The 23,959-nt window shown below is 40.0% G+C and overlaps 1 protein-coding gene across 2 annotated transcripts; it reads left to right on the top strand.

The window, feature by feature from the left end:
* Positions 1 to 1,136: 1,136 nt before the first annotated feature.
* Positions 1,137 to 22,560, top strand: ZCCHC8 (zinc finger CCHC-type containing 8). Of its 2 annotated transcripts, XM_019733937.2 has the most exons (14): positions 1,137 to 1,493; positions 2,823 to 2,865; positions 5,098 to 5,172; positions 6,746 to 6,851; positions 8,222 to 8,299; positions 11,802 to 11,905; positions 12,022 to 12,087; positions 12,637 to 12,697; positions 13,144 to 13,286; positions 13,577 to 13,719; positions 15,629 to 15,750; positions 16,951 to 17,037; positions 17,291 to 17,405; positions 21,183 to 22,560. In XM_019733937.2, the coding sequence occupies exons 1-14, from the start codon at positions 1,295 to 1,297 to the stop codon at positions 21,944 to 21,946; spliced, it is 2,106 nt and encodes a 701-aa protein (XP_019589496.2). In that variant the 5' UTR covers positions 1,137 to 1,294; the 3' UTR covers positions 21,947 to 22,560. The 2 variants fall into 2 exon arrangements, with proteins under 2 accessions (XP_019589496.2, XP_074177700.1); XM_074321599.1 differs by lacking the exon at positions 5,098 to 5,172 and having other exon boundaries at positions 1,151 to 1,495; positions 2,825 to 2,865; positions 21,183 to 22,094.
* The last annotated feature ends 1,399 nt before the right edge of the window (positions 22,561 to 23,959 follow it).

Raw genomic sequence — 23,959 nt, 5'->3', positions numbered from 1 at the left:
CTCGGTCCAAGACCTTATATTCTTTATCTAAGCTCATCCTCTTACCATTGTCATTTATTTTCCATAAAAACTTGGACCGGCCAAATGTTAACCTTCAATATACTAATGATGACTAACCAAATGTTTCAAATTTCTCCAATCCTTTTTTTACTGTGCAATCCTTTGATAAATGGTCCGTCATCTTACCAAAATGAAAATTTGTGAGTCACAAACACCATCTGTTTAAAATGTGGAAATGACATGGTTTCTGGGGGTGGAGAGAGGATCCCTAATGTGGTTTGTGAGTACTGGCCTAATGTTTAAGCCTCATCTTGCTCCACTCTCTGCGTTTTCATTCTATGTGTGGTGTCTTCAGCCTAGGATGCTCTTAATTTCATCCTCCATGTTCTCACCACCAACCCTCCCCTCCTAACACTTCACATTTCAGTTCAAACCTCAATTCCTAAATTCACTGACTCCCACAGATAATGTCAAATTTGTTATATATCCATTACTTCCTGTGTTTCTATTTCACATATTTCTTAATATGAATACCTATCAACATCCCCCTCAACCCAAGAGCAGGAATATTATGGTTATTTTTGTTTATTTTTGCTAGACTGTAGGCTTCGAGAGCAGTAACTTACCTTTGGTCACTCTTGCATCCTCGGGTCCTAGGAACAGTGCCTGCTACATCGAACGTGATAAATAAATGTCATTGAATGAATGAGTGATTGAACGAGAAGCCACCAAAAGCTGCAACAAATTTAAAATAGTTTAATGATACAGTTTTTCATGAAAATGTGAAACCCAATAAACTGAAGTCGCTTGTCCAGGATCACAAAGGTAGTTGGTGGCAAAACTGAAGTTCCTAATTCTCTTGTTGCTGTTTAGTACGCACACCAGAATCTGTGAAGAACCGTGCGCCGTGCTCTGATTTTTCAGCCTTAGATGACGCATAACAGGGACAACCCATATTGTTTTAACACATTCTGACTTACTCGAGCTTCCTTCACGTTTAAAAAGGACCAATCCCAGAATGCAATACAATGACTTAACAGTTGCTTAGAAACCATATGTCCCAGCATGCCGTGCTCCCGAGCAATCTCGGAAGTGGGTATGAGAGACGCCACTGCATCCTGGGAGTTGTAGTCTCTCGGGACTGAACCGCCCCTTGTGCTGCTTCCGCGGCCTATGTTCGGAAAAAAACCTTACTGGGTGGCTCAGCTCCCTAAGGAGCGGTGCCGACCTAAAACCTTCGCCCTCGGCCGGGTGGCCAGCTCCGCCCCATCCCGAATCTTCCCTACAGCCCAAAATGGCGGCGGAGGTGGATTTTGGCGACTTAAAGCTGTTCGAGGCGTTTGACCATCCGGAGGAGTCGCTTCCGAAGCCCGTTCACACCCGCTTCAAGGACGACGACGGCGACGAGGAGAACGGGAACGGGGTTGGCGATGCGGAGCTGCGGGAGCGGCTTCGGCAGTGCGAGGAAACCATCGAGCAGCTCCGCGCCGAGAATATCCTTCCCGCCCGCTGGGCCCTGTCACCGGGCGTGTGGTGGGTGCCGTGCCCTGGAGGGCGCCGGCGGAAATTCCACGAGGGCCGGAATTCGAAGTAATTTCTCTCGCCCCACAGGCGGGCTGAGAATCTTGGGGTTCGGGTTGCGTGAGCTGCCCCCGGGGCCTCGGCGCAGATCTCTCCGCTTCTGGGATCCGTTTCCTGGACTAGATTCCCTCCTCCCGTGACCCAGCCTGTAGCGGGTAGTTAGGGTGATTTCACACTGTTTCAACTGTCAGATTGTAGACTGGTTACCACTTCTCTCCCCCCTTTTTGGAGTCATCGATTTCATTTTTTGCAGCCGCGCTAAAGTTGACGCGGTCCCGTTAAAGTTGTATATTAGGAGATACCGGATGCTTAGACTGGCGTAGATCTGTTTCTATGGTTAGGCAAAAGCTGGTGGTCCTAGGATGGAGAGTTGGGGGTCTCAAGGATTCCAGGGGTGCCAAGAGAAATGGATAATTACTTGATTAAGATTGGGGATTCATTTTACAGTTCTTCCACTTTGAAATAGCTTGCGAGGTGAAGGTGCGTTGCAAAGCTTTGGGGAAAGCGCCAAAGTTTCCATTTGCCTTTAGTTACATGATTACAGCCTTTCTAGCAAGACTTGTTAGTATGTTTATTTACATTCTTACTTAGAGTTGTTGGTGTGTGTGTGTTTACTATGTATACAGGTAATTTTGGTTTGGGTAGTTTTCCTTTTAAAATTTGTGAAGACCCCCTGAAAGCGGTTGGTAAATCACGTTTATAGGTTTTCAAAGTGATTTTTTTCATGCTGCCTTATCCCACTATATTATGAAAAGTTTCAAATACAGAGAAGTTGAAGAGAGATTGTGCAGTGAACATTCATAGATTCCATCCTAGATTCTTCGGTAGGGAACAGTTTGTTATACTGCATTCACTTTATCACACACACATCATGATGCTTTTGACTTTGAAAAATGTCTTAAATGAATGACTGCTTAACTTTTGTTGGGACATTGTTGTTTGAATGACGTTTTTGGTTCAGTCTGTTAGTCTCTTTTGAACTACATGACCATATCTTAGAAATAAATGTCTATGTTGGAAGGGATGACAACTCGATTTTAATTTTTAGGTCCAAATGCCTAGCCCTGCAACAAAACAGAAGCTCAGTAAGTGTGTCATCTTCAAAATATTTGTGTGTCTTCTTGCAACATTCTGACACCCTTTTGGTGTAAGTTAGTAGTTGAAGAGTCAGTTAGCGGTCAGATTTTATGATCTTCATGATTCTGTTTAATGAGGGTTTATCCTCCTTAACAAGTAATAACATCAAGAACTTAGAAGAAAATTGAACATTCTGACTCGACCAAGGTATGAGATCTTGAAATTACACCATAGTTGTCCATTATTTTTTATCGTGATATTAATATTTAATCATAATTTCTTTGTAAAAAGGGTGTTTAGGATTTTGTATCATTTTTAGTATACGTGCTGCTGAAGCAAGCACTTTTATATCATTTCATACTCTGAATAAATCAGAGTAATGATCCTTTATTTTTAACTTGTGGAGGTAAAACTTGAATTCTCATAACTGCATTAAGCTGATGTATTGGGTGAAAATATTTGTGAAATACAATCCAGAAAAAAAGTGGGTTCATAAATAGAAATAATGCAAGATACAGCATTTTAGAAGAGTTAGTACTTGATTTGGGGAAAAGTACCTGGGGAAAAGTAGTACAGTGAGTGCATTCAGACATCTGATTTTTGGAAGGTTAAATGCAGTTACCTCTTACTATAAATTTGTCTAACAGATCACTAACTAAATCTAAAATACTTGTCAAATTACAAAATTTTTATATGGAGTGTTATTTTAAAGCTTGCAAAATCGGGGGCTACCATAAATGCAGTTTCATGTGGACTTTCTTTACCTGGTACCAGCTGGAGTAACTGTCTACATTGGTGACTAAAGGTTTAAAATTTTAGAATTTAGGCATATTTCAGAATAACTTCCCCATGCTCTACCTTCCTTCCTGTATGTGAGAGCACTTTGCGGCTCTAAACTCACTTTTAGTTAGTTAATAAATATATTCGCTATAACTAGGATTCCTCAGAAATCATAATTTTTATATGTTTAAAGATATTTTGAGAAACATGTTTTCCAATAAAGTTGATTATTTAAACATTAAATTTTTATTTAAAAATGGGTTATAATCACCTGAGTTTCAAATGATTGTAGCATTGTAGGCTTTGCCAATTTATAAAAACTATTAGTATCATGAAAAAGGAATAAAATTTTGTTAGGAGTAGTACCTTGCATATTGTCAGGCTGGTAAAGCATTCTACAGAGAACAAAAGAAGAAAAAGAAAGTTAGTTAGATAAAATTTGTACCCCAAGTCTCTTTGTTTAATCCTTACTTTGGAACCATCATGATCATAAGTTTCTCCTCTTTTAGTCAATAAATATTATGGTTGGTTTTTTTTTTTTTTTTTTACTTCATATTATGAAAATTTTCACACAAAGAACATGGAAAAATAATTCAATTAATACCCAGTTTATCATCATTTGCATTTAACAATATTTTAACATATTTCCTTCTTCTAAACCCCTATACACATTTTACCCCAAATATTTTTGCACGTATCTTTTTTTAAAAATACTTTTTCGTGCCTAACCACATCACCGTTATTACACCTAACAATTGACATGATTTCCTTAATAACATTCCCAACTCCGTCCATATTCAAATGTCCCCAACAGAATGTCTAGAGCTGAGCTAATTGCTCAAACTAGACTCCAACCAAGGACCATGCCATTGCATGGGGTTTTTAAAAACATGATGTATTTTTAAAAGCTGAAGTTTGCTCAAATTGAAACAAATCTCTGAACTTTGTCATATTTCAGTTTTATTTCCCTACTTGATGAGAACAATTCCAAATACAGACTGACGTATTTCACATGCTGTACAAGTAGAGGAACGTGAGGCAGGTGAGGAGGAAACAGATTCAGCTGGTCCCAGGTTGCCAATGGGATATATTGCAGATGTCCAGACTGCATCCCAGTTCTGTTTTTTTGCAGTATTTGAAAGTCAAATCCAAGAATAGATGCTTTTTACATCTCTACTTTAGAATCTTGGATTTGAGATATTTAGTGCAGTATGCTCTACCTTCCAAAAAGAGCCTGTCCATTAATTTATAAAGGGTTTCATTTTTCTACATAATTGCAAGCCAAATTCATTCTGATTATTTTAGAAATATATTCTTACAACCTGCTGGTCTATACATCCCTGGCTGTCCCCACCTCTCCCATTTGTAAAGAAACAACCATTAGGTAAAGAAACTTTGGGGTTGAAAACTGAAAGATTAACTAGTTGTGTGTGAAATATTTTTTTAAAATATGTAAGGGATACCTCCGTTAAACCATTAGAGTAGGTAAAAGTGGTGAAACAGACTTTTCTTGAGAAAACTGGAGTTCTTGGTTCTTGATCTTATTTGTAAAATATTTTATGATCTTTGGTACTTAAGAATTATCAGGTTATGTGTTTATATATACGTATGCAAGTTTTACTTTAAGTCCTCTAAGAATGTTTTTAACTTCTGTTTTAGTGGAATATTGGTGAACAACACTAAATTAGATGGACCTTTATTACAGATTCTATTTATGAACAATGTTATTTCAAAGTAAGTCATTTTCCCTTTTCTAAATGTAATGAATTCATGTGTTTATGAAACAATGTCTTCTATCAGGATGCTGTTTTCATGTGTACATTACCAATCCTTATTCTTTTACTTAAAATTTACGGAATCCTGATTGAGAGCAAGGATATTAGAGTCCTGTAAACTTGAATTTGAATCTGGACTCCTACTTGCTACCTTTGTGAACCTGGGCAGGTCATCCCAGTTTCCTCACTGGAGAACAGGATACTAACAGTAACCACCTCGTAGGCAACTAAATAAGCACGTGTAAAAGCCCGATAAATAGCGTCTAATAAAAAATTTAAAAACCACTGTCATCACAACAATAAATAATGTTAGCGAGCTCAAGCCCAGATCAGGTAACGGAAGTTTTTCATTGCCTAGCTTCGAAGCTTTCCCACACATTTTTTTCTAATAACAAAACTAGACCTGTGCAAAAAGCCTTCCAGCTTTTTTGGTTCTAGTGTGACAGCACATTCCTGCAGTGCTTGCTAGAATGTTCTGATGTGATTCTGTGCCCAGGCCCTTCCTCACGGCACCGTCATAGACATTTCAGTTAGTTGCTTGCCCCCTCCCATGTCACTTCACCATATTGTTATTTTACGTGCTGGCCGAAGTTACGACAGTAAAGGGAACATAGAGAGCAGGACCTGGGTGGCAGGCGCACTGCCTGCTCTGTCTCAGCACAAGGAGCCCGAGGCTCTGAGGGCTGAGCCAGCTGATGGTGAGCGTAGCAGCAGCAGCAAGGTGCTGGGCACTGCTAGGTTCCAGCACTGTTATCACCGTCACGTTAGAATCAGTGTCTCCTCTAGCTCATAGCCTAACTTCTGCATCTGGTGTTTCACCTGCAGAAATCCTAGAATGTCAGAGCTAAAGAGACCGGATCGGTCATCGAGTCTGTGAGGAGTAGGTTGCCTGCCCAACTGCAGCCTAACCCGGGCTCCTTTGGCACCTCCTGAACTGGGCACTGAAGAACATTCGATGAATGTGGTTCTTGACCTGGAAAGCTGGAGAAAGTAGACCTCAGTAGTTTTTCTTACATTATATTTTGATTGTCTTTTTTTCCAGTTTAATATTTACATAGCTGTTTCCTTATATATGCAGAGAGTCTCTGGGAGGCGGGCGTGGGAGCCTGGATGCAGTGGAGTCTTTGGCAGAAATAGGAAGCCAGCCGGAGCCGGGAGGAAGGGGGCTTTTCATTATGTAACCTTTTCACTTCTTTTGGATATCTTTTGGATTTCAAACCATTTCCATGTGTATTCAAAAGTTGAATACATAAAGTTTATAAATGAAATCCATTTTATTCTTAGCACAAGTATTTGCCAACTGTTTTATGCCAGCCACTATGTTAGGGTATCATAATCATTTTAACTTGGCAACAATGTGTGTCTTTTCCTAAGGAATAGATCCCCTAGTGTTAACAAGGAATCAGAGATTTGCTAAACCTCTGAAAAACAAAATGACAAAAGTTACACTGTGACTGTAATCATGCATAAGACTTCAGTCTGTTCAATGTTTTACTCTGTCTGGATTCTGACCATTTTGTCCTCCTTTGCAGGTATTTTCATCAAGAAATAGAGGAATTTGTATCAAATTTAGTAAGAAGATTTGAGGAACAGCAGAAAAATGATGTGGAAAAGACTTCCTTTAATCTTTTGCCCCAGGTATGTCAAATTTAAGAGACTTTAAGATGAGTCCGTTATCCTTTTCACTGCTAATTATTAGGCCATGGGGATCCTCTTGAATCGAAACCAAAATGATAAGATTGTCTGTTCCCCTCCCATCCTTCCATTGGCTTCTTTCTCCAGTTTGCCCAGTGCAGCCTTGGGGCTTTCTTTTGGACTGTGGTTTCTTTTCTCTGGGGAATACTCAGACCTGGCTACACTCAAAGGCTTTTTCTTTTTTCCATTTCCTAACTTGGACATGAGGTTTGGAGTAGAAGATTAATTTTAGGTCAAATAAAAAATATCTATTTCTGGGGTTTATAAAAGATGGATTCTTTTTATCTAAAACCAACATGTTCACGTGCTATCCTTTTTTTCTCTTCTACTTGTTTAAAAAGAAAATCAATAGCATGCCCAAACAAATCTGAGAAATTTCGCTAAGTGAATATTAGAGCGTGGATTTATGTTAAATCAGAATTATGTTTTTTGGGCTTTTTTTAAATTAAAAATTAAGGTAAGTAGAATCTCTTGAATAAGGATCGTTAGCTGTTTATCCTCTGAGATTAGAGAACAGAGTATTCTGATTAACTAAATTTTTTATCACCTTTAGTTTTCACCTATCATATACAATTTTTAAAGATTCAGGAAATGATAAATAACATTTAATAAAAACCATACTAAATATTATTAAATGTTTGATTCAAGTACACTTCAGAATTTTTGTGGCTTGAGGTCTGTGAGGATTATATTTTCAGTATTGACCGGTAATATAGGGTTATGTATTTTTTAATCTTTCTGGTTATCTGATTTCAAGATAAACTAAAAGTCTACCTTGCCAGTTTAAGTGTTGAAAGTTCCATAATTGATATTCATTAACACAAAAGTCATAGTGTATGCTAATGCTTCAGAAGATGCTATCTTTTTTCTCAATTACAGTTGACATTCAATATTATATTAGTTTCAGGTGTACAGCATAGTGGTTAGACATTTATATAACTTACGAAGTAATCCCCCAATAAGTCTAGTACCCACCTGACACTATACATAATTATTACAAAATTACTGACTATATTTCCTCCTCTGTACTTTGCATCCCCATGACTATTTTGTATCTACCAACTGTACTTCTTAATCCCATCACCTTCATAAGATGCTATTTTCATATCTTTTTGAATTTTTAATTTTCCAATATGTGAAATTTCTCTTATAGCCATTCCTACCTACCTTACTCTAATTATGACAATGAATTCAAATTTTTGTATACTTTAATGGTATGTATTAGAAAACTGAGTGTATTCAAATTGCTAATATTTGGATTTTAAAGTTAAAAATTGGTTACCCTTTGTAATGAGTGTTTTCCTTTGCATTAGCCATCCAGTGTTATGCTAGAAGAGGACCATAAAGTGGAAGAATCCTGTGCTGTTACAAACAACAAGGAAGCTTTTAGTGTAAGTTTGGACATTTTAGCTTTAGAATTCTGCAGATACGTGTTTCCTAGCCTATGTCAGTTTGGTGGCATTTAAATGATAAACAGCTCCACGTAGTTGTCCTTCAATCTAGTTGTGGAGGGCGCAGCTCAGCTCCACGTCCAGTTGCCGTTTTCAATCTTTAGTTGCAGGGGGCGCAGCCCACCATCCCATGTGGGAATTGAACCGGCAACCTTTTGAGAGCTCTCACTCTAACCAACCCAGCCATCTGCCCACCCCCACATTCTTTTATTAAGTCTGTTATGAACAACAATGTAGATTTCAGCCTCTAAATATTATAGTTTGTTTTTTAACAGCTACTTTATTGGGACCTGGGGCACAATAGACATTGTTTGGAGGACTTTATTTTTGCCCTGATGAACCTGTTTGTGTTTATTTTCAAGAACCTGGATGAAGATACAGAAAACATGCTTGTTGAAGCTGAGAGGGATAAATAGCTAATATAACAGATGGCAGATATGAAATTTAAAATGTTGCCAGACTCAATGGGTGAAAAATAGTAGAAAAAGCTTAATGGGGATGAACCTTCATGTAAGCCTTTCAGTACCTTTGCAAAATTCAGCAGTGTCAATACAATAGAGTGGTGTAATTTTGCAACTTACAATTTTTTGAAGATGATGTAATTCTGGCTTCTGTTAAAGGAAGACTAGTTTTTATGTTTATGAAGTGTTGTGCCCCATTGATCTACCACGATCTTAAAGACATGGGGCTGCTGGGATGGTGAAGAATCCAGAAATCTTATTGCAAAGATTTAGAAGGCACATCACATATCCGTAGATGTGATAAAAGGCTATTGTTTGCAAAGGTATCATTTTAAATCACTTTATGTAGCACCCTATGACAGGACTAGGACCCGTGATCGGATTGAGTACAAAGAGGCACATTGCGACTCAACTTTTAGAAAGTGGAAATTTCTATCAGAGATGTGAAAAATGAAGTGGTATGTCTCATTTTTTAAAAAAAGTGAATTCCATGTTGCTGGAATCAAATGAAGACTGAGATGCTATCAGGCACTTTGAAGAAAGATTTCTGAATTTGAACTAGATCACTTCCCATTTCCCTTCTAACCTGAGGTTCTGGCACCTGCTTGGAAACTGGCAATTTTGCATATTTGTTAATTGTTCTTTAATAGGTACTAATAAATATTTACTAAATGCTGTAGGTTCCAGGGACATAGCAATGAAGAAAGTAAAAAGTCCCTGCCGTCATTGAATTATATTCTAGTGGGGGAAGGCAGTGCTCAGAAGGAAAATAAAGTGGGGTGAGGAGTTAGAGAGTAACCTTGGGGTATTAGGTTTGTATGGTGAGTGTTTAGTGACAGCCTGTCTGAGCCATAGCGTGAGTGTAGTGAGGTGAGAGTGAGCCAGCCTGCAGTGTGAGCGAAGAACATTCCAGGCAGTAGGAACAGTAAGTTCCTCAGATGCCCTGAGGCAGAAGCGAACATATATTGCTCACTATGTAGCCAGTGCTGTTGTAAGCTCATTACAGGTACTACTGGTGAAGGTACTATTTTAGTCTCAGTTTACAAAAGATGAAACAGACATGGAAAGCTAAGCAGCTTGCCGGTGGTCCCTTAGCTAGTAAATGGCAAAGCCAGGGTTTGGATCCGTGCCTTCTGACTGCGGAGCGCATGACCTGAATCCTTATGCTGCCTTATAGGCCATAGTGAGGACTTTGGATTTTACTCTGAGGGCAATGAGAGGCCACTGGAGGGTTTTAAGTAGAACTGTGACATGATATGACTTGCTTTTTAAAAGAACTGGCTCTGTGTGGAAGAGTCCATAGCTGGTTGCATCTGGAAGCTGGAAACGAGTTAGGAAGTTATTGTATTCATCTCAGGTGAGAGAAAAGGATGGCTTAGACCAAGGTGGTCGTGGTGGTGGGGAGAAGTGCTTATACTTTGAAAGTAGAACTGAGCAAATGTGTCGATGAACTGGAGGTAGAATATGAGAAGGAGAGAGGAGTCAGAATGAATCCGATTCTTGGCCTGAGCAACTGGGAGCATGTCGCTGCCTTTGTGTGATGGGAAAGACTGGAGGAAGGAGCAGGTTTTCGGGGGACTAGGGATCCAGTGCAGCTTTAAATAGGTGAGTTTGCGAGGCCTCCTACATGTCCAGGGAGAGCTGTCAAGTTGGCACTTGCATATCCAAGATTGGAGTGTAGGGGGGGGTCAGTACTGGACATGGCGGGGGTTGTCCGCATATAAATTGTTTCATACTGTGGACCTGGAATCACTAGAGAGTGACAGTAGAGAGGACTAAGGCCTGAGCCTCACGGAAGATGGAACGATGAGCAGCATCTAGCAAAGAAGACTGAGAAGGATCGGTCAGCAGGGTAGGAAGCAAACCAGGAGAATGGTGTTCTGGAAGCCAGGGGAAAAAGATGTTTCTAGAAGGAAGGAGGAATCCGCTGTGTCAATTGTCGCTGATAGGTTAAGATGAAGACTGAGAACCGTCCATTGAATTTGGCGGCATGGGGGTCATTGGGGAGCCCCACTGTCTAATGCAATGTTAGGAAGAGAAAGAAGCCTTACCGGAGATGTTCAAGAGAATGGCAGTGTCGTTTTAATTTAAAAAGGAGGGGGGGTGTTCTAGATGAAAAGAGACTAAAAAAGACTTAACACGTGAACCTTAATCAGATCATGCGTTGGAGGGAAAAGGCCTTTTGGGGACAGTTGGGGAAAACAGTATAGATTGGATATAGATGACATTAAGGAATTACTGATTTTCTTAGGTGTGACAATGGGATTGTGCTTTGCAGGAGAATGTTCTTATTCTGAGAAGGCTCACACTGAAATATTTCAGGATGAAGTATCATGAAAATCATCTGTAGCTGGTTTTGTGTGGAAGCTGGAAACCAGTTAGGAAGTTATTGTATTAACCTCAGGAAGAGAAAATATGGCTTAGACTATGATGATAGTGGACTTATGTTGCTTACATGGCTCAGTATAAAGTGTATGTGTGCTCTCGTCGCGCGCACGCTTACGGAAGGACAGCTGTGCATACAAAACTGTCAGCAGTTGTTGAATCTAGATGGAGTAGACTTGGTGTTTGGGTGTTCATTGTCCCATTTCTTCAACTTTTCTGTATGAAAAATTTCCAAAAAATATGGAGGGGAAAAGACTGGGAGGAAAGGAAATGGAAACAATAAATATGGACAACTTGCTGCAAAGGAAGCAAAGAAGTGGGGAATTGGAGGGAAATGTGAGATTTGCTGACAAGTTTTTATTTTTTTAGTCTGGAGAGAGTGCAGCTGACAGTAATGGTACAGGAGTCTATAGGGCAACTTAAAGAGGTAGCTTTTACCTAACACATCAAAACCTGGCTCCTTTAACTACGGAGTTAATTATTCTTTCTAATAACTTCATCCAGAAATAAATTGTTAAGTTAATTGTAGTCTTATATTATTTAATGTCTTTTCCCCCCCTACTAAATAGCATTATTTTTTGACTTGTTTTCTACAGGTTATAGGAAGTGTCCTGTATTTTACTAATTTTTGCCTTGATAAACTGGGGCAACCGCTACTAAATGAAAACCCTCAGCTTACCGAAGGATGGGAAATACCCAAGTATCCTACATAGTGAATGAAGATCTTTTATGCATCTTGCCATTAAGTTCACCTTTAAAACAATTTACCAAATTTTGCAGACTATGATAACTATTCCTTAATAAAACTCACTAAAGGTACCAGCAAGTCTTCAGCCACATTGTTTCTCTAGAAGGGCAAGAAATACAAGTAAAGGCCAAAAGGTTTGTGTGGGGCGTTGTCTGTGTTTTCTTCTTTTTTTTCTTAACCAAACCATAAACTGTTGTAGCTTGAGAAGTTAATATTCTTTATTGCTGGCTTACTCTAAGTTACAGATTAAGCTATAATTTCAATATATAGACATATCTTAAATGTTTAAGTTGATCGTCTGTTTTTTGGAATTCATTGGTCTGTGCCTAATGTGCCTGGGTGGGTGGAAAAGTTTAATTGTTGCTGTCAATTTGATTGTTGTCTTGAAACCATCTGCCCCTTTCTATGTTGCCTAAAGGAAATACGATCTGTTTGCTATGGTTCTTCTGTTGCTAACCACCAACAAAACTCAGAGGCAACAGATCAGTCGGGAACATAGGGCTCTTGATAAAAGCTATTTGTTTAATCACTGAGTACAAGGAGGTGAAAATGTCCCCATTGTGGATCTTAGTAATCTATGTGCTTTCTTCTCGCTGATACACTTTGTTGTCATATAGAATTTCATTGATTTGCTTTTATATTTTCATTTACATTATGAAAATCTTTGTTTTTTGACTAAATAGGCCAAAGCCTCACTGTTTCAATTGTGGTTCTGAAGAACATCAAATGAAAGATTGCCCAATGGTAAATTTTTCTCATAAAATACCTTTCAACCAGAGCTTTCTAATGTTTTCAGCCTAGTTATGGCATTGTGTGATGTGAAAAAGTTTCATGTGTTACTTTCCTGTAATCCTTGAATTTGGATTTAAATTTTAAGGCATTAGATTTTTAAAAGAATTTATTATAGTGCTCTCTGTATTTGAGATGAATGAAACATTATGGGAATTAATTATTAGACAGCTTATTCTGAAAACTTGATTTTATGTTATGATAATACTGAGGTCATAAGAAATTAAAGTGACTGCTTTAATTTGCATATTTTTTCTAAAATAGCCACCCTCTTTTATACTTATTCTAATATATTAAAACAGCAGGAATCTGTTTGCTTGACCTAACAAAGTGCTTATATTAATTTCTGAAATGTTTCTAAAGTGCTTACTATCATTCTTTTTGAATGCATTACAATTTAGCCTCGGAATGCTGCTCGAATAAGTGAAAAGAGAAAAGAATTCATGGATGCCTGTGGTGAGACAAACAATCAGAATTTTCAGCAGCGATACCATGCAGAAGAAGTGGAAGAAAGATTTGGAAGATTCAAGCCGGGAGTTATTAGGTACCTCTTGTTTGTTTAGCATGGAATGTCATTTCTCTTTCCCAAGTATTTGGAACATTTTGCGTATCTTCAGGGTAATTATCGGTACATAAGGTTTTCTAACCAGGCTCTAGATAATATATATCGATGGATTCAAAAACATTCATTGAACTCTTAGCTATGTGTTTAATAGGCACCATGCCACAGGCTGTGTAATGTAAGATGCAGAATTGGTTTAAAACATCAGAACAGTATGTGTGTTCATCCAAACAAGAATACAGTCTTTTCCTTTCCTTTATATTTTTACTTAGTGAGGAACTTCAGGATGCACTGGGTGTGACGGACAAGAGTCTCCCACCTTTTATATACCGAATGCGCCAGCTAGGGTACCCCCCGGGGTGGCTCAAAGAGGCTGAACTGGAGCATTCAGGGCTTGCACTCTACGATGGCAAAGGTATGGTATGTTAGGTTCAATAAGTCACCTTCAGTGTTTTCTTTTAACTAAAGGATCACAATAAAATGTGATAGGAATGGCTGGCTTGTTTATTGTGTGCTAACAAAAATATCATGGTGGTGTTTCCTTTGTTTTACAAGGAAGGAACTAAAAACTTCATTGAGAATTATCACATGGTTTTCTGGACCGACCTGCTCAATGACTTCCTAGGCCAAAGTATCAACTCTAGCTAGTGGTCATAAGTTCTTGCCTTTCTCAGTAACAGAAATGTATCCGTCGTTGGCAGGAGACCTATCAAGTTTAGAATACATAAACCCTCTTATAATCTAGGATTGCTCTCTTAGGTATCTACTACTACGTGTGAGAAATACTCACACGTGTGCACAGGGCAATGTGTGTGTGTGTTTTTGCTTTGAATATGATAGTGAAACATTAAAAACAACGTTAAGGCCCTAAAGGAGAATGGCTAAGTAAACCACGGTAGATCTGGGCTGTAGAATCCCTACTATGTTGAAAGAGCGGAGTAAATCCGTAAATGAGCTGACACAGCCAAGACTGCGCAATACTGAGTATAAAGCAAGTTTCTGGATAACTTACATATTATGATACCATTGATCTTAAATTAAAAAGAAAAAAAGAAAAAGGAAAGAAACCCAGATGGATGAAGCAGCGCTCTGCGTTTTCTCTGAGGACTTATTTATATAAAATATTTTTAAGGGTAACCGGTTAGCTCAGTTGGTTAGAGCGCAGTGCTCTTAACACCAAGGTTGCCGGTTCGATCCCCACATGGTTCACTGTGAGCTGTGCCCTCGACAACTAGATTGAAACAACTACTTGACCTGGCGTTGATGGGTCCTAGAAAAACACACTTAAATATACAAAAGTTAAGAAAAATAAAATAAAAATATTTTTAAAAATTTACCAAGCCCCCCACTTCTCAAATAATACCAAAGAGGTATTTCTCACAGTCCTTTTAATATATCTCCAAGTCATGCTAACATTCAAACTCTCTTTTTTTTCTCCAGCTTATTTGTTTAAATAGGGATTCTTTGGACAAAAGATTGTAGATGATTGAGAGTCTTTTAAATCTCTTTTAATTTAGAGGTTTCCTTTCTTGTTTTTAACAAAACTGCATATTTTGTCCTTTAGAGTTTGCAGGATTTTGCCAATGCATCCCCACATTTTAGCACATTCTTCTATCTCTCTTTATTTCCTGTGAATTGTGATGGGACCAGTCACTGGTGGTCACTGCCTATATCCATCCATTAATTAATAATGGGTTGCAAAATAGTTATACTCTCATTCTTTCATTACTTCTTGGCTTCTTAGCCAGAATACTTATATAAAGAGAAACTTTTCATAAACTGATTACCTCAGGTATGTAGACATTATAGGACTAGAAAAATCAATATGTGATTTATTTAGTAGTTTTCAAAATAGTAAAGAACTTCCCAAGTATCCCTTAAAGATTACTCTCATTTGTAAAGTGGTTTTAATAGTATGTATCTCTTAGGGTTATTACGAAGTTGAAGTGAATTTTGCTACTTGTAAACTATTTAAGACACTACCTGCAAAGAGAACACTATCTGGTACATAGTACATGTTCTATAAATGCTTCTTTAAAAAGCATTGAACTACAGCATGAGGCAAATCATATGATCAGTACAAAACAGGCTTTTAAGCAACCCACAAAAGAACCATAGTTTCCAAGATTTTAAATATTTTATCAAAGTAGTATGTTCACATTGTTTAACAAGTCTACCCTAATGGTTCAGACAAACTCTAAATAAAGCTATTCTCAGAATAATTCTCTTGCCATGTGTATAAGCACTTTCCAGGTCTATTTTTGATCTGGAGAGAGATTGATATTGACATCTAGCAATATTAACTCTTTTCATGTCTGTAATAGATGGTGCTGATGGGGAAACAGGAGCTGGAGAAATACAACAGAATCAAAGTGTCACTTATGATCTCTCGAAATTGGTAAACTATCCAGGTTTTAATATATCTACTCCCAGAGGAATTCCAGACGTAAGTGTATTGTGCTTTTATTCTTCTGAGGTGTAACATTATTATGTAGATTGTTAAATGTTAGCTTATGTACCAATTACTGCTACATAAAGATGTAAATGTGTTACGTATGTGTTTAACTTTTTAATTTCCTTTATATTGACTAGAATCTTAAGTGAAATCTTGTATTCAGCAGGAAAAAAATCCACCAGTTTTTTTCTGATTATCTGTTCTAAGAAAAGGAGCTAAAATAGAATGGTTAGAGTCTGTAAATCTAAAACTGTTCTAAAATTAAAAAGATTATTTTTAAAAACTATGGGATGATTCTGAGACAGTATTATAAGCTTTACAGAATTACTTGGGAAATGAATTTCTGCCTTTAATAAATCTAAGTATACTATTCTTTTTACTAGTCTTTCTTCCCCTTTTATCCTCCTCAAAGTAAAATTTCTCATTCTATATGAGAATGGTTTTCTACACTTATTCCTTCCCAACTCTTAGGTTTTGAAATTCAACAATTAACTACCGAGGTGATGATGGTGGTGGTGGTATTCTAATTTAAAAAAAATGCATGGGCTAAATTAGGGCTAAATTGCATGGTTCATACTGTCAGTGCCTCTTCCCCCTCAATCCCCTTGGGTTGCTCAGCAGAAATGCACAGTAGTGAGTCCTTCCCTTAGACTTAACTCAGTCCTGGAATCTATAGGTTTAACAAGAGCCCAAAGTGAGTCATACTGAGAATCACTGTTGAGCGTGCTATTGGCCATGAGAGAGAAACGAGGGCTGTTGAACCTTAAAGATGAGTATTCAGTTTGGAAAGGGAGAAAACAGAAGACAGACAACCCGGCATGAATCAGTGTGTTAGGAGACATGAGCAGTGCGCAGTCACGTGAGCCGTGCGAGGGCCTGATGGGAGCGAGGCTGGAGCCAGCCAGGCTGGATGAGTCCATTCCTTGCTGCCCGTGACGCCTACTCCCAGTCGGCAGAACGTCTTGGGGCCACGGGGTTTTGTCAGGCGGCCTTCAGTATTCAGGCCTGATCGTTCCGTAGGAAACGTTGGTTGTTTGTTTTTTCTTTCAATGTACCGTTATTTCCATTAATTCCCCCAAAAAGGAGAAGTCACATAGAAAGCAGAAATGTGATTTGAGACCTCCACTTTACCTCCTTTTTTGAGCAAAATAGCAAAGCACATTTATTTGTCCGCTCTTTTTCCATCATCAGGAATGGAGGATGTTTGGTTCCATACCCATGCAGGCCTGTCAGCAGAAGGACGTGTTTGCCAACTACCTTTCTTCTAACTTCCAAGCGGTAAAGAGACTGTGGGGTGTCACTTACAGAAACGCACTGCGTGTGTCTGGGGGCTGTCGTAACGCATTAGCATCTTACTGCCTTCTCCTGCTTTGTGCAAAAGCTCTGCTTTCTGACGATCAAAGGGAAAGGTAGCGACATTCACCAGTTACCTGGACTTAGCTCCAGATTGGTTTTCTGTCGTGTTTAAGTGAAGGGGTGGAGCTTCATTCTTTGTCTACCCCATCTAACTTCGGTTTGGTTCCTCCGTTAGCCGAGTGCGAGGTCTGGCAGCAAGAGGTCTTCATCTCAATCCAGTCCTACTAGTCCAAAGAAGCAGAAGGGAAGCGACTCAGCAGCCTCGTCCGCCGACATGGAGCTCGACTCGGGTAGGTTTCGTTTCATGGTTTTGATTTCGTGGAGAAGGTAGGACAAATCTGTATGTTCCTGAGTTCTGTAAGAAAGAGGAAGTTTTTGAGCACGAACTAAGTAATAAATCTTTTATCCTTCAAGATCAGAGCATCACTGATAAAAGTGTTACTGATGAAAGATGAATTGGAAAACACAGCTGGGTATGAGGGCCAAATGGGCCAGCTAGCTGGACTCTGAGTTAGGCAGAGCCACCCAACCCGTGCCAGCAGTCCTGGGTCAGATGGGGCACTGCTGTCAGACAAGCAGTGGGAAGTCTTCCCCTTTGGCAGCTCCATTCCAAGAGGAAGAAGGCAGAGCCAAGCAGAGCTTGCCCAGTTTTCTTCCCAACTGTTAATTCAATAAATCACTCCTCCTCAGGAAAGTGAGACCGAGGAAATCTGTCCTCCTGGAAACCCAAAATGGAATAAAGGCCTTGCCTTCCATTGCTTCCCTGGCTTTTTGTTCTCTGAACCCTCTGGGCTGAAGCACGTGTCCTGCAGTCAGTCAGGATTGTGACGATGGGCCTTCTCAGCAGAGCAGTAGTGTGTCAGATAGTCATACACCCAGCTTTTGAGTCCCCTCTTCCCCCAGTACCAACCACTGCTCCTCTGCGTTTCCCCATGGGACTACTCACGAGTAGTCTAGATTTTGCCCCCAGAAGGCTCTGGAATGGATCAGAACTTTGTGTTAATTGGATAAATTCCAAGGCCACTCTGAATCTAAAACTGCAAATTCATTCCTTGTGCTATTTCCCATCCAAAATTATGCTCAGTTACTTCGGTCCTATATAGCATGTCAGACGTTCTGAACTGAGAGTAAAGGGAAGCATTAAAATAAAATGCATACAGATACTCTAATAATAAGATGCCGATAATATAAATTGCCTCCAATTTGAATGTGAACCCCATTTCCTATTTTCAAATTCTAAGGGAGAATTTAAAGGTCAGAGATGAAATCCCTTCAAGTCCAAGGGAATTCAAGTCCAAAATCAAATTATTTTGATGAGTGGCTTCAAAGTCCAAAATCAAAGCCCCCAAACCATTTTCCCAATTTTTTTGGTCTGCTTAGTCTCCACCACAGGAGTTCTTGATGCCTGAGTGGAGTTCACAGCCTGGGCCTTTCAGCACCTACGGCCTCACTTTAATGTCCACTCTCACTTTTGTCAAGGCCAAAGCGTTCATAGAATACAGTGATTGCAGCCTCTGCTACGTACTTACCGTGTTTACCCGAAAATAAGACCTAGCCGGACCATCTTCTGGAGCAAAAATTAGTATAAGACCCAGTGTTATGTTATGTTATGTTATGTTATGTTATGTTATGTTATGTTATGTTATGTTATATTCTACTATACCCGGTTTTATAGTAAAATAAGACTGGGTATTATATCATATTACATTATATTATATCATATATCGTATCATATCAATCGTATCATATTATAAGACCTGGTCTTTAATAGTAAAATAAGACCTGGTCTTATATTAATTTTTCTCCAAAAGACGCATTAGAGCTGATGGTCCGGCTAGGTCTTATTTTCGGGGAAACACGGTAGAAGTTTTGAAAACAAGCAGTTCCCCGAAAGCACTTGTCCCAGACAAAATTACGTGCCAGGGCCCAGCACTTCTCATTGTTATCGGAGGCCGGAGCCAAGGTTTCTGAGTAAAGGCAAAAATCTCAGTCTCTTTCTCACGGATGTTAGTTAGTTCCAGCTGTCTGGCTCCATCACCCATGACTTCAGTTCAGTTGGGGGAAATCTCCCCATAAAAAGTGAATTTAGGTCTTAGGCCCTTAAGAGTACCTGTGGGGAAAGCCACCTGTGCTTGGTGTTTTGAACCATTTGCGACACAATTGCAATCTCTTGGAGTTTGGGAATTTGTGGTGGTGGCCCCTCTGTCGCTAGGTCCACACACGAGGGGCAGGTATTTTCGGGCCTGTGCTGGGAGCTTTTTCTTCTGTTTCTTGTTAGGGGATTGGTGAGGTCTGAGAAAACTGCCTCCCAGGGGCAGTTTTTTCCTGTCTTTCTCTTTCATATATAATTAACCAGTCTAGAGCCAACCTCAGCCCATGTGATAAAGCGAGGCTCTGGGTCCCAGTGTCTGTAATTACGTGGCTGAGAACTTCATTCGGCTGCAGCTCCTTCCACCCTTAAGCTCAGCCGTCTGTTTGTAGCCAGTTACCAGAATCCTAACCATATCCCAGTAATTGCCTCTCAGTTCAGGCTTTTCTCTTACCCAATCGCTCTTGGTGTCCTTACAAAAGATTTTTTTTTTTTTTAATCCTTTCTTTCAGTTCTTTTAGCCATTATTTGCTCTCTGAAATTTCTTAAAATCTAAGTGACAGTCTATTACTCTCCTCATAAATCTTATTGCCTGCACAATAAAGGTCAGACTGGTTTGGTGTTGCTTTTAAGATTCTGTGTTATTCAGTTGAATTTTCCAGAGTTTTAAAACATGTACCGTGTTTCGGAGCCTTCTACCAGATGCTGGGCAGGAAGACTAATATAACTGCTGCCCTTTGTGGCTGCTCCCTCACTAGGGATCGCAGATGTAGGCACATCATTTTAACACAAGTGTGCTGGCCTCTAGGGATACACAGAGCCTTAGGATTCCATGTTGCTGCCACAGAGCTGATCACAGACTAATGGTGGCTCAGAGGAGAAACTGTGCTGGAAAAGTCAGGCCTTTACCAAGGGTGCCTTTGAGCTGCGTCCTGCAGGGTGAATTCAGGGATTTACCAGGCAGGTGAGCAGCATTAGGGCGTTTGAGATAGTGGGAGGTGCAAATGCAGACACATGAAACACTGGGCCAGCAACAGCGACAGCTGGAGTTGAAACCAGGCAGTAAGAAATGACGTGATGGAAAGGCAAATTCTTGGTCACAGGAGGCCTTGTAAGTGGAGATCAGACTTCATTTTGTAGGTGAGGGGGAGTCATTGGAGGTTTCTAATGTGGTGGCAAGGTTAATAGGACCAGATCCGTGTTTCAGAAAGATTCAGGGTCTGGAGGATAGAGATGAGGAAGATGAGTCCAGAGGCAGAGGCGACTTCAGTATTCCTGCAAACAGTAATGGGCCTGAGAGAATGAAGTACCTGTGACAGTCTCCAGGAAAGGGTGGGACCCAGAGAGACAGGACCCGGGTGGGACAGAAGGAAAGTGAGGATGCTCAGATGCTGAGCAGGTTTGTTTGGGAGACTACCCAGAAACCACTTGTGGTGCCATTAACGAGAAGAGCAAATAGAAGAGTCCAGGTTTTAGGAAAAGATCCTTTGTTTTGGACAGGTTGGCTCTGTTGTGTGTGGGGGACATACAGGGTGATGAGCAGTGACCAGTTAGCTTCCTGAGCCCATGGCTCAGGCGAGTAGTCTAGACTAGAGACGGAACTTGTCTCCTCAGCTTTGTCTCCTCCAGCCTCCCATGCACACAGCAGTCCGGCCGGGTCCATTCCCAGCCAGGTGTCCTGCGGCATTCTAGAAATGACTGTCTGTGTCTCTGCGTCTGGCCCTAAAACGATGTAAATGGCATGAAAAGGATTTCCCAAAGGCTTTGGTTCAAGTTCCTGGCCCCAGAAGGTCCTGCAGCTCTCCCTGCAGGCGCTCTTCTCAGGGGGCTTGGGGACATGCGGCAACGAGCCACGGAGTTCTTCCCCTCGAGCCGGTTCTTTTTGGCTGCTAAATCTGAATACAGCCGAGTTCAAGTAATAAATGTTAGTAAAGCCACGTGCTCTGACAACTTAAACTCTCGTGTTTGCTTGTTTCAGATGCAGAGGTCCTGCGTGGCTCTCCGAGCCGGGGAGCTTTTCAGTTTCAGCCGCCACTGCCCCCTGGGACTCCCCCCCCACTAGCCCGGGGGACTCCTCCCCTCCCCAAGGGAACCCCACCACTGACTCCCAGTGACTCACCACAGACCAGGACGGCAGCGGCAGCTATGGATGAGGACGCACTGACTCTGGAAGAACTTGAAGAACAGCAGAGGCGGATATGGGCGGCCCTCGAGCAGGCGGAGAGCGTCAACAGTGATTCAGATATTCCTGTGGACACACCTCTAACTGGGAATTCCGTTGCCTCTTCACCTTGTCCCAATGAGCTAGACCTCCCTGTCCCCGAGGGGAAAACCCTGGAAAAGCAGCCGCCAGATGAGCCCGAGGTACCAGGCACTTGTACACAGAAGTCAGAAGTTGAGCATCCCTCGAGTCCAGATTCCGGGGCCACGTTGCTCTGTCAGAAGGAAGAGGAAGAGTCCGCTCAGGTAGCCTCTGGAGACTCTCTTCTGGATAATGGCGGCGTCGAATCCAACTGTGACCTTAGGAACGGAGGCAGCCAGAAGCTCCTTCATGAGGACAGCAGTCCTTCAGCTCTCGCTAAAATTCATAGTCCTATACCCGACATGAGCAAGTTTGCAACTGGAATAACGCCATTTGAATTTGAGAACATGGCGGAATCTACAGGAATGTACCTCAGGATAAGAAACTTGTTAAAGAACTCTCCCCGGAACCAACAAAAAAACAAGAAGGCTTCCGAGTAACTGCTTGACATTGCACCAAGAGCTATTTAATTCTAACTGTTCTGGTAACTAGTACTAAATGGACAGATGAAATTGTCTTCCTGTTTGTCCCTCTCATGTGTAAAAATCTGTCCGAGGCTTTTTTGTGGGCTAAAGTTAGGCCTGTTTTAAAGAATGGAAAGACTGGGCTTGCTGGTTTATTATATTTTATTCTCTCTGATAAAGATTTGGGGGAGAATTAAGTATGAGCTGGTTTAGGGATAGTTTGTTAAGGTTTATACTATTTTTGGATTGTGAGTGTCTGTCAAGAGTGATGGTTTTTATCTGTCTTTTGTACATTGTTTTCCCTTTCTACATTTTGCTAATTATCTGTATATAAGTTTAATATATCACTTTTTAAAAAAAAAAAAAAAATCTAACCATTTTAAATCCACATTTCAACTCTGACAACCAAATGAGAAAAATCAGGGATGAGCAGCTTTATCCCATTTGGGGTATTTTTGTAAGTGATTTACATACATCAATTTTAATAACACTTTTACTTTTTTGTAACTTCATTCTTCATATATGCTTGCCATACAGGTATGTTCATCTTTGTCTACAAAGGTTTAATAAATTAGTTTTCATATATATAATGTAAGACTCTGAATATGAAAAGTGACTCACAGTTAAATTAGTATATAAATCCCTGTCAGTTTGGAAGTAAATTGCAAAATTAGTGACAACAAAGGAAATATACAGAATTGCAGATTTGCTTGTTTTCAGTGGATTTCAGCCTTAAATATGGAAACAACAGAATCTTTTAAAGTAATTATTTTGAAAAACAATTAATGGAGGGCAGCTAGGCTTTGCACAAAAAAAATTTTCTAGATTTGAACCCTAAGATAATAAAAATAGAAAGTAGACATAAAGAACTTGCTTTTAATTGTCAGATCTGTAAGCTAGCGCTGAAACTATAGATTTTGTCTTCATGTGGAATGCTAGGACATCTTTATAGTCAAGGCCATGAAAATAAACATGATCTTGAACTGTTAGTCTCAGGTAGTATTATTATCCTGCTCGTAGGCCAGCAGAGGGCGCAAAATATTACCATTCCAGATGTAGTTTTCATGCTGAGAACTTGAGTAACCAAATTTACTGTTTTATAAGCAGTAAAAGGAAGGAAAATTAGATGAAAGGAAAAATTTTATTTTCAAGGCCCTCAGAACATGGTAGAAATTGAGTAAAATGTCATATACTTTTGGCTTTTTTTCTCTGAGTTGAAGTAGATAATAAAAGTAATCCTTTGCAGATTACATAGTGCTTTTATATACATTCTCTTCCTCTATATTTATATTGGATAAATATGTTGCCGCCATGTCATGTATGTAGCATAAGGCAACTTTGTTGGGATAGAGAGATTAAAGGGCCTTCTCGGCATTCAAGCAGTGACCATGGAAAGGCCAGTCTTCAGCTAAAGACTTGCCTGTTCCCTAAATCATAGAAGTGGTTGCTTACGCGTAACTTCCCCTTTAAGTATTGCATTAGTAGAGTCTTCTTTGAATCCCAATGATACCTAACAGTTCTCTCCTTAGCAGATGCCACATACATCACGTTAAGGTATTTTTGTGCATGACCCCATTTTCACAAGCACCATATTAGCTAGGTTTGGTTAACTTCCACTTTTTAGAGGACATGCCTAAGACACACAGCTGGTAAGTAACCTAGTGAATCCAAATCCAGATCTGTCGGACCCCCACATCTGTGCTCTTAGCCACTGTCCTGCGTCTCTGTCAACAGCTCTATAAAAATCCCTGGTTTCTCCAAAAATCTGGCTCCTACTTCTTGATTTATTCAATTACAAATGGAGGGCACAACTTGTGTTAAATTGTTCTATGTGCTTTGGGGCATTAAAAGGACACAATGATAGAATGTGCTTTGGGGAGCTTATACACTAGTGGGAAAAGGGACGGTTCTTAGTTACAAGATTCACTAAGTGGCCATGTAGGGAGGGCAAGGTACCTGGGTTATTTGGGAGTGATGAGAGAAGCACCT

This window comes from Rhinolophus sinicus, linkage group LG16 (genome assembly GCF_036562045.2).
Source record: "Rhinolophus sinicus isolate RSC01 linkage group LG16, ASM3656204v1, whole genome shotgun sequence".
In the NCBI taxonomy this organism is placed as follows: domain Eukaryota; kingdom Metazoa; phylum Chordata; class Mammalia; order Chiroptera; family Rhinolophidae; genus Rhinolophus; species Rhinolophus sinicus.
The sequence above is the reverse complement of the archived record's forward strand: the minus strand, read 5'-3'. Positions and strand labels throughout refer to the sequence as shown.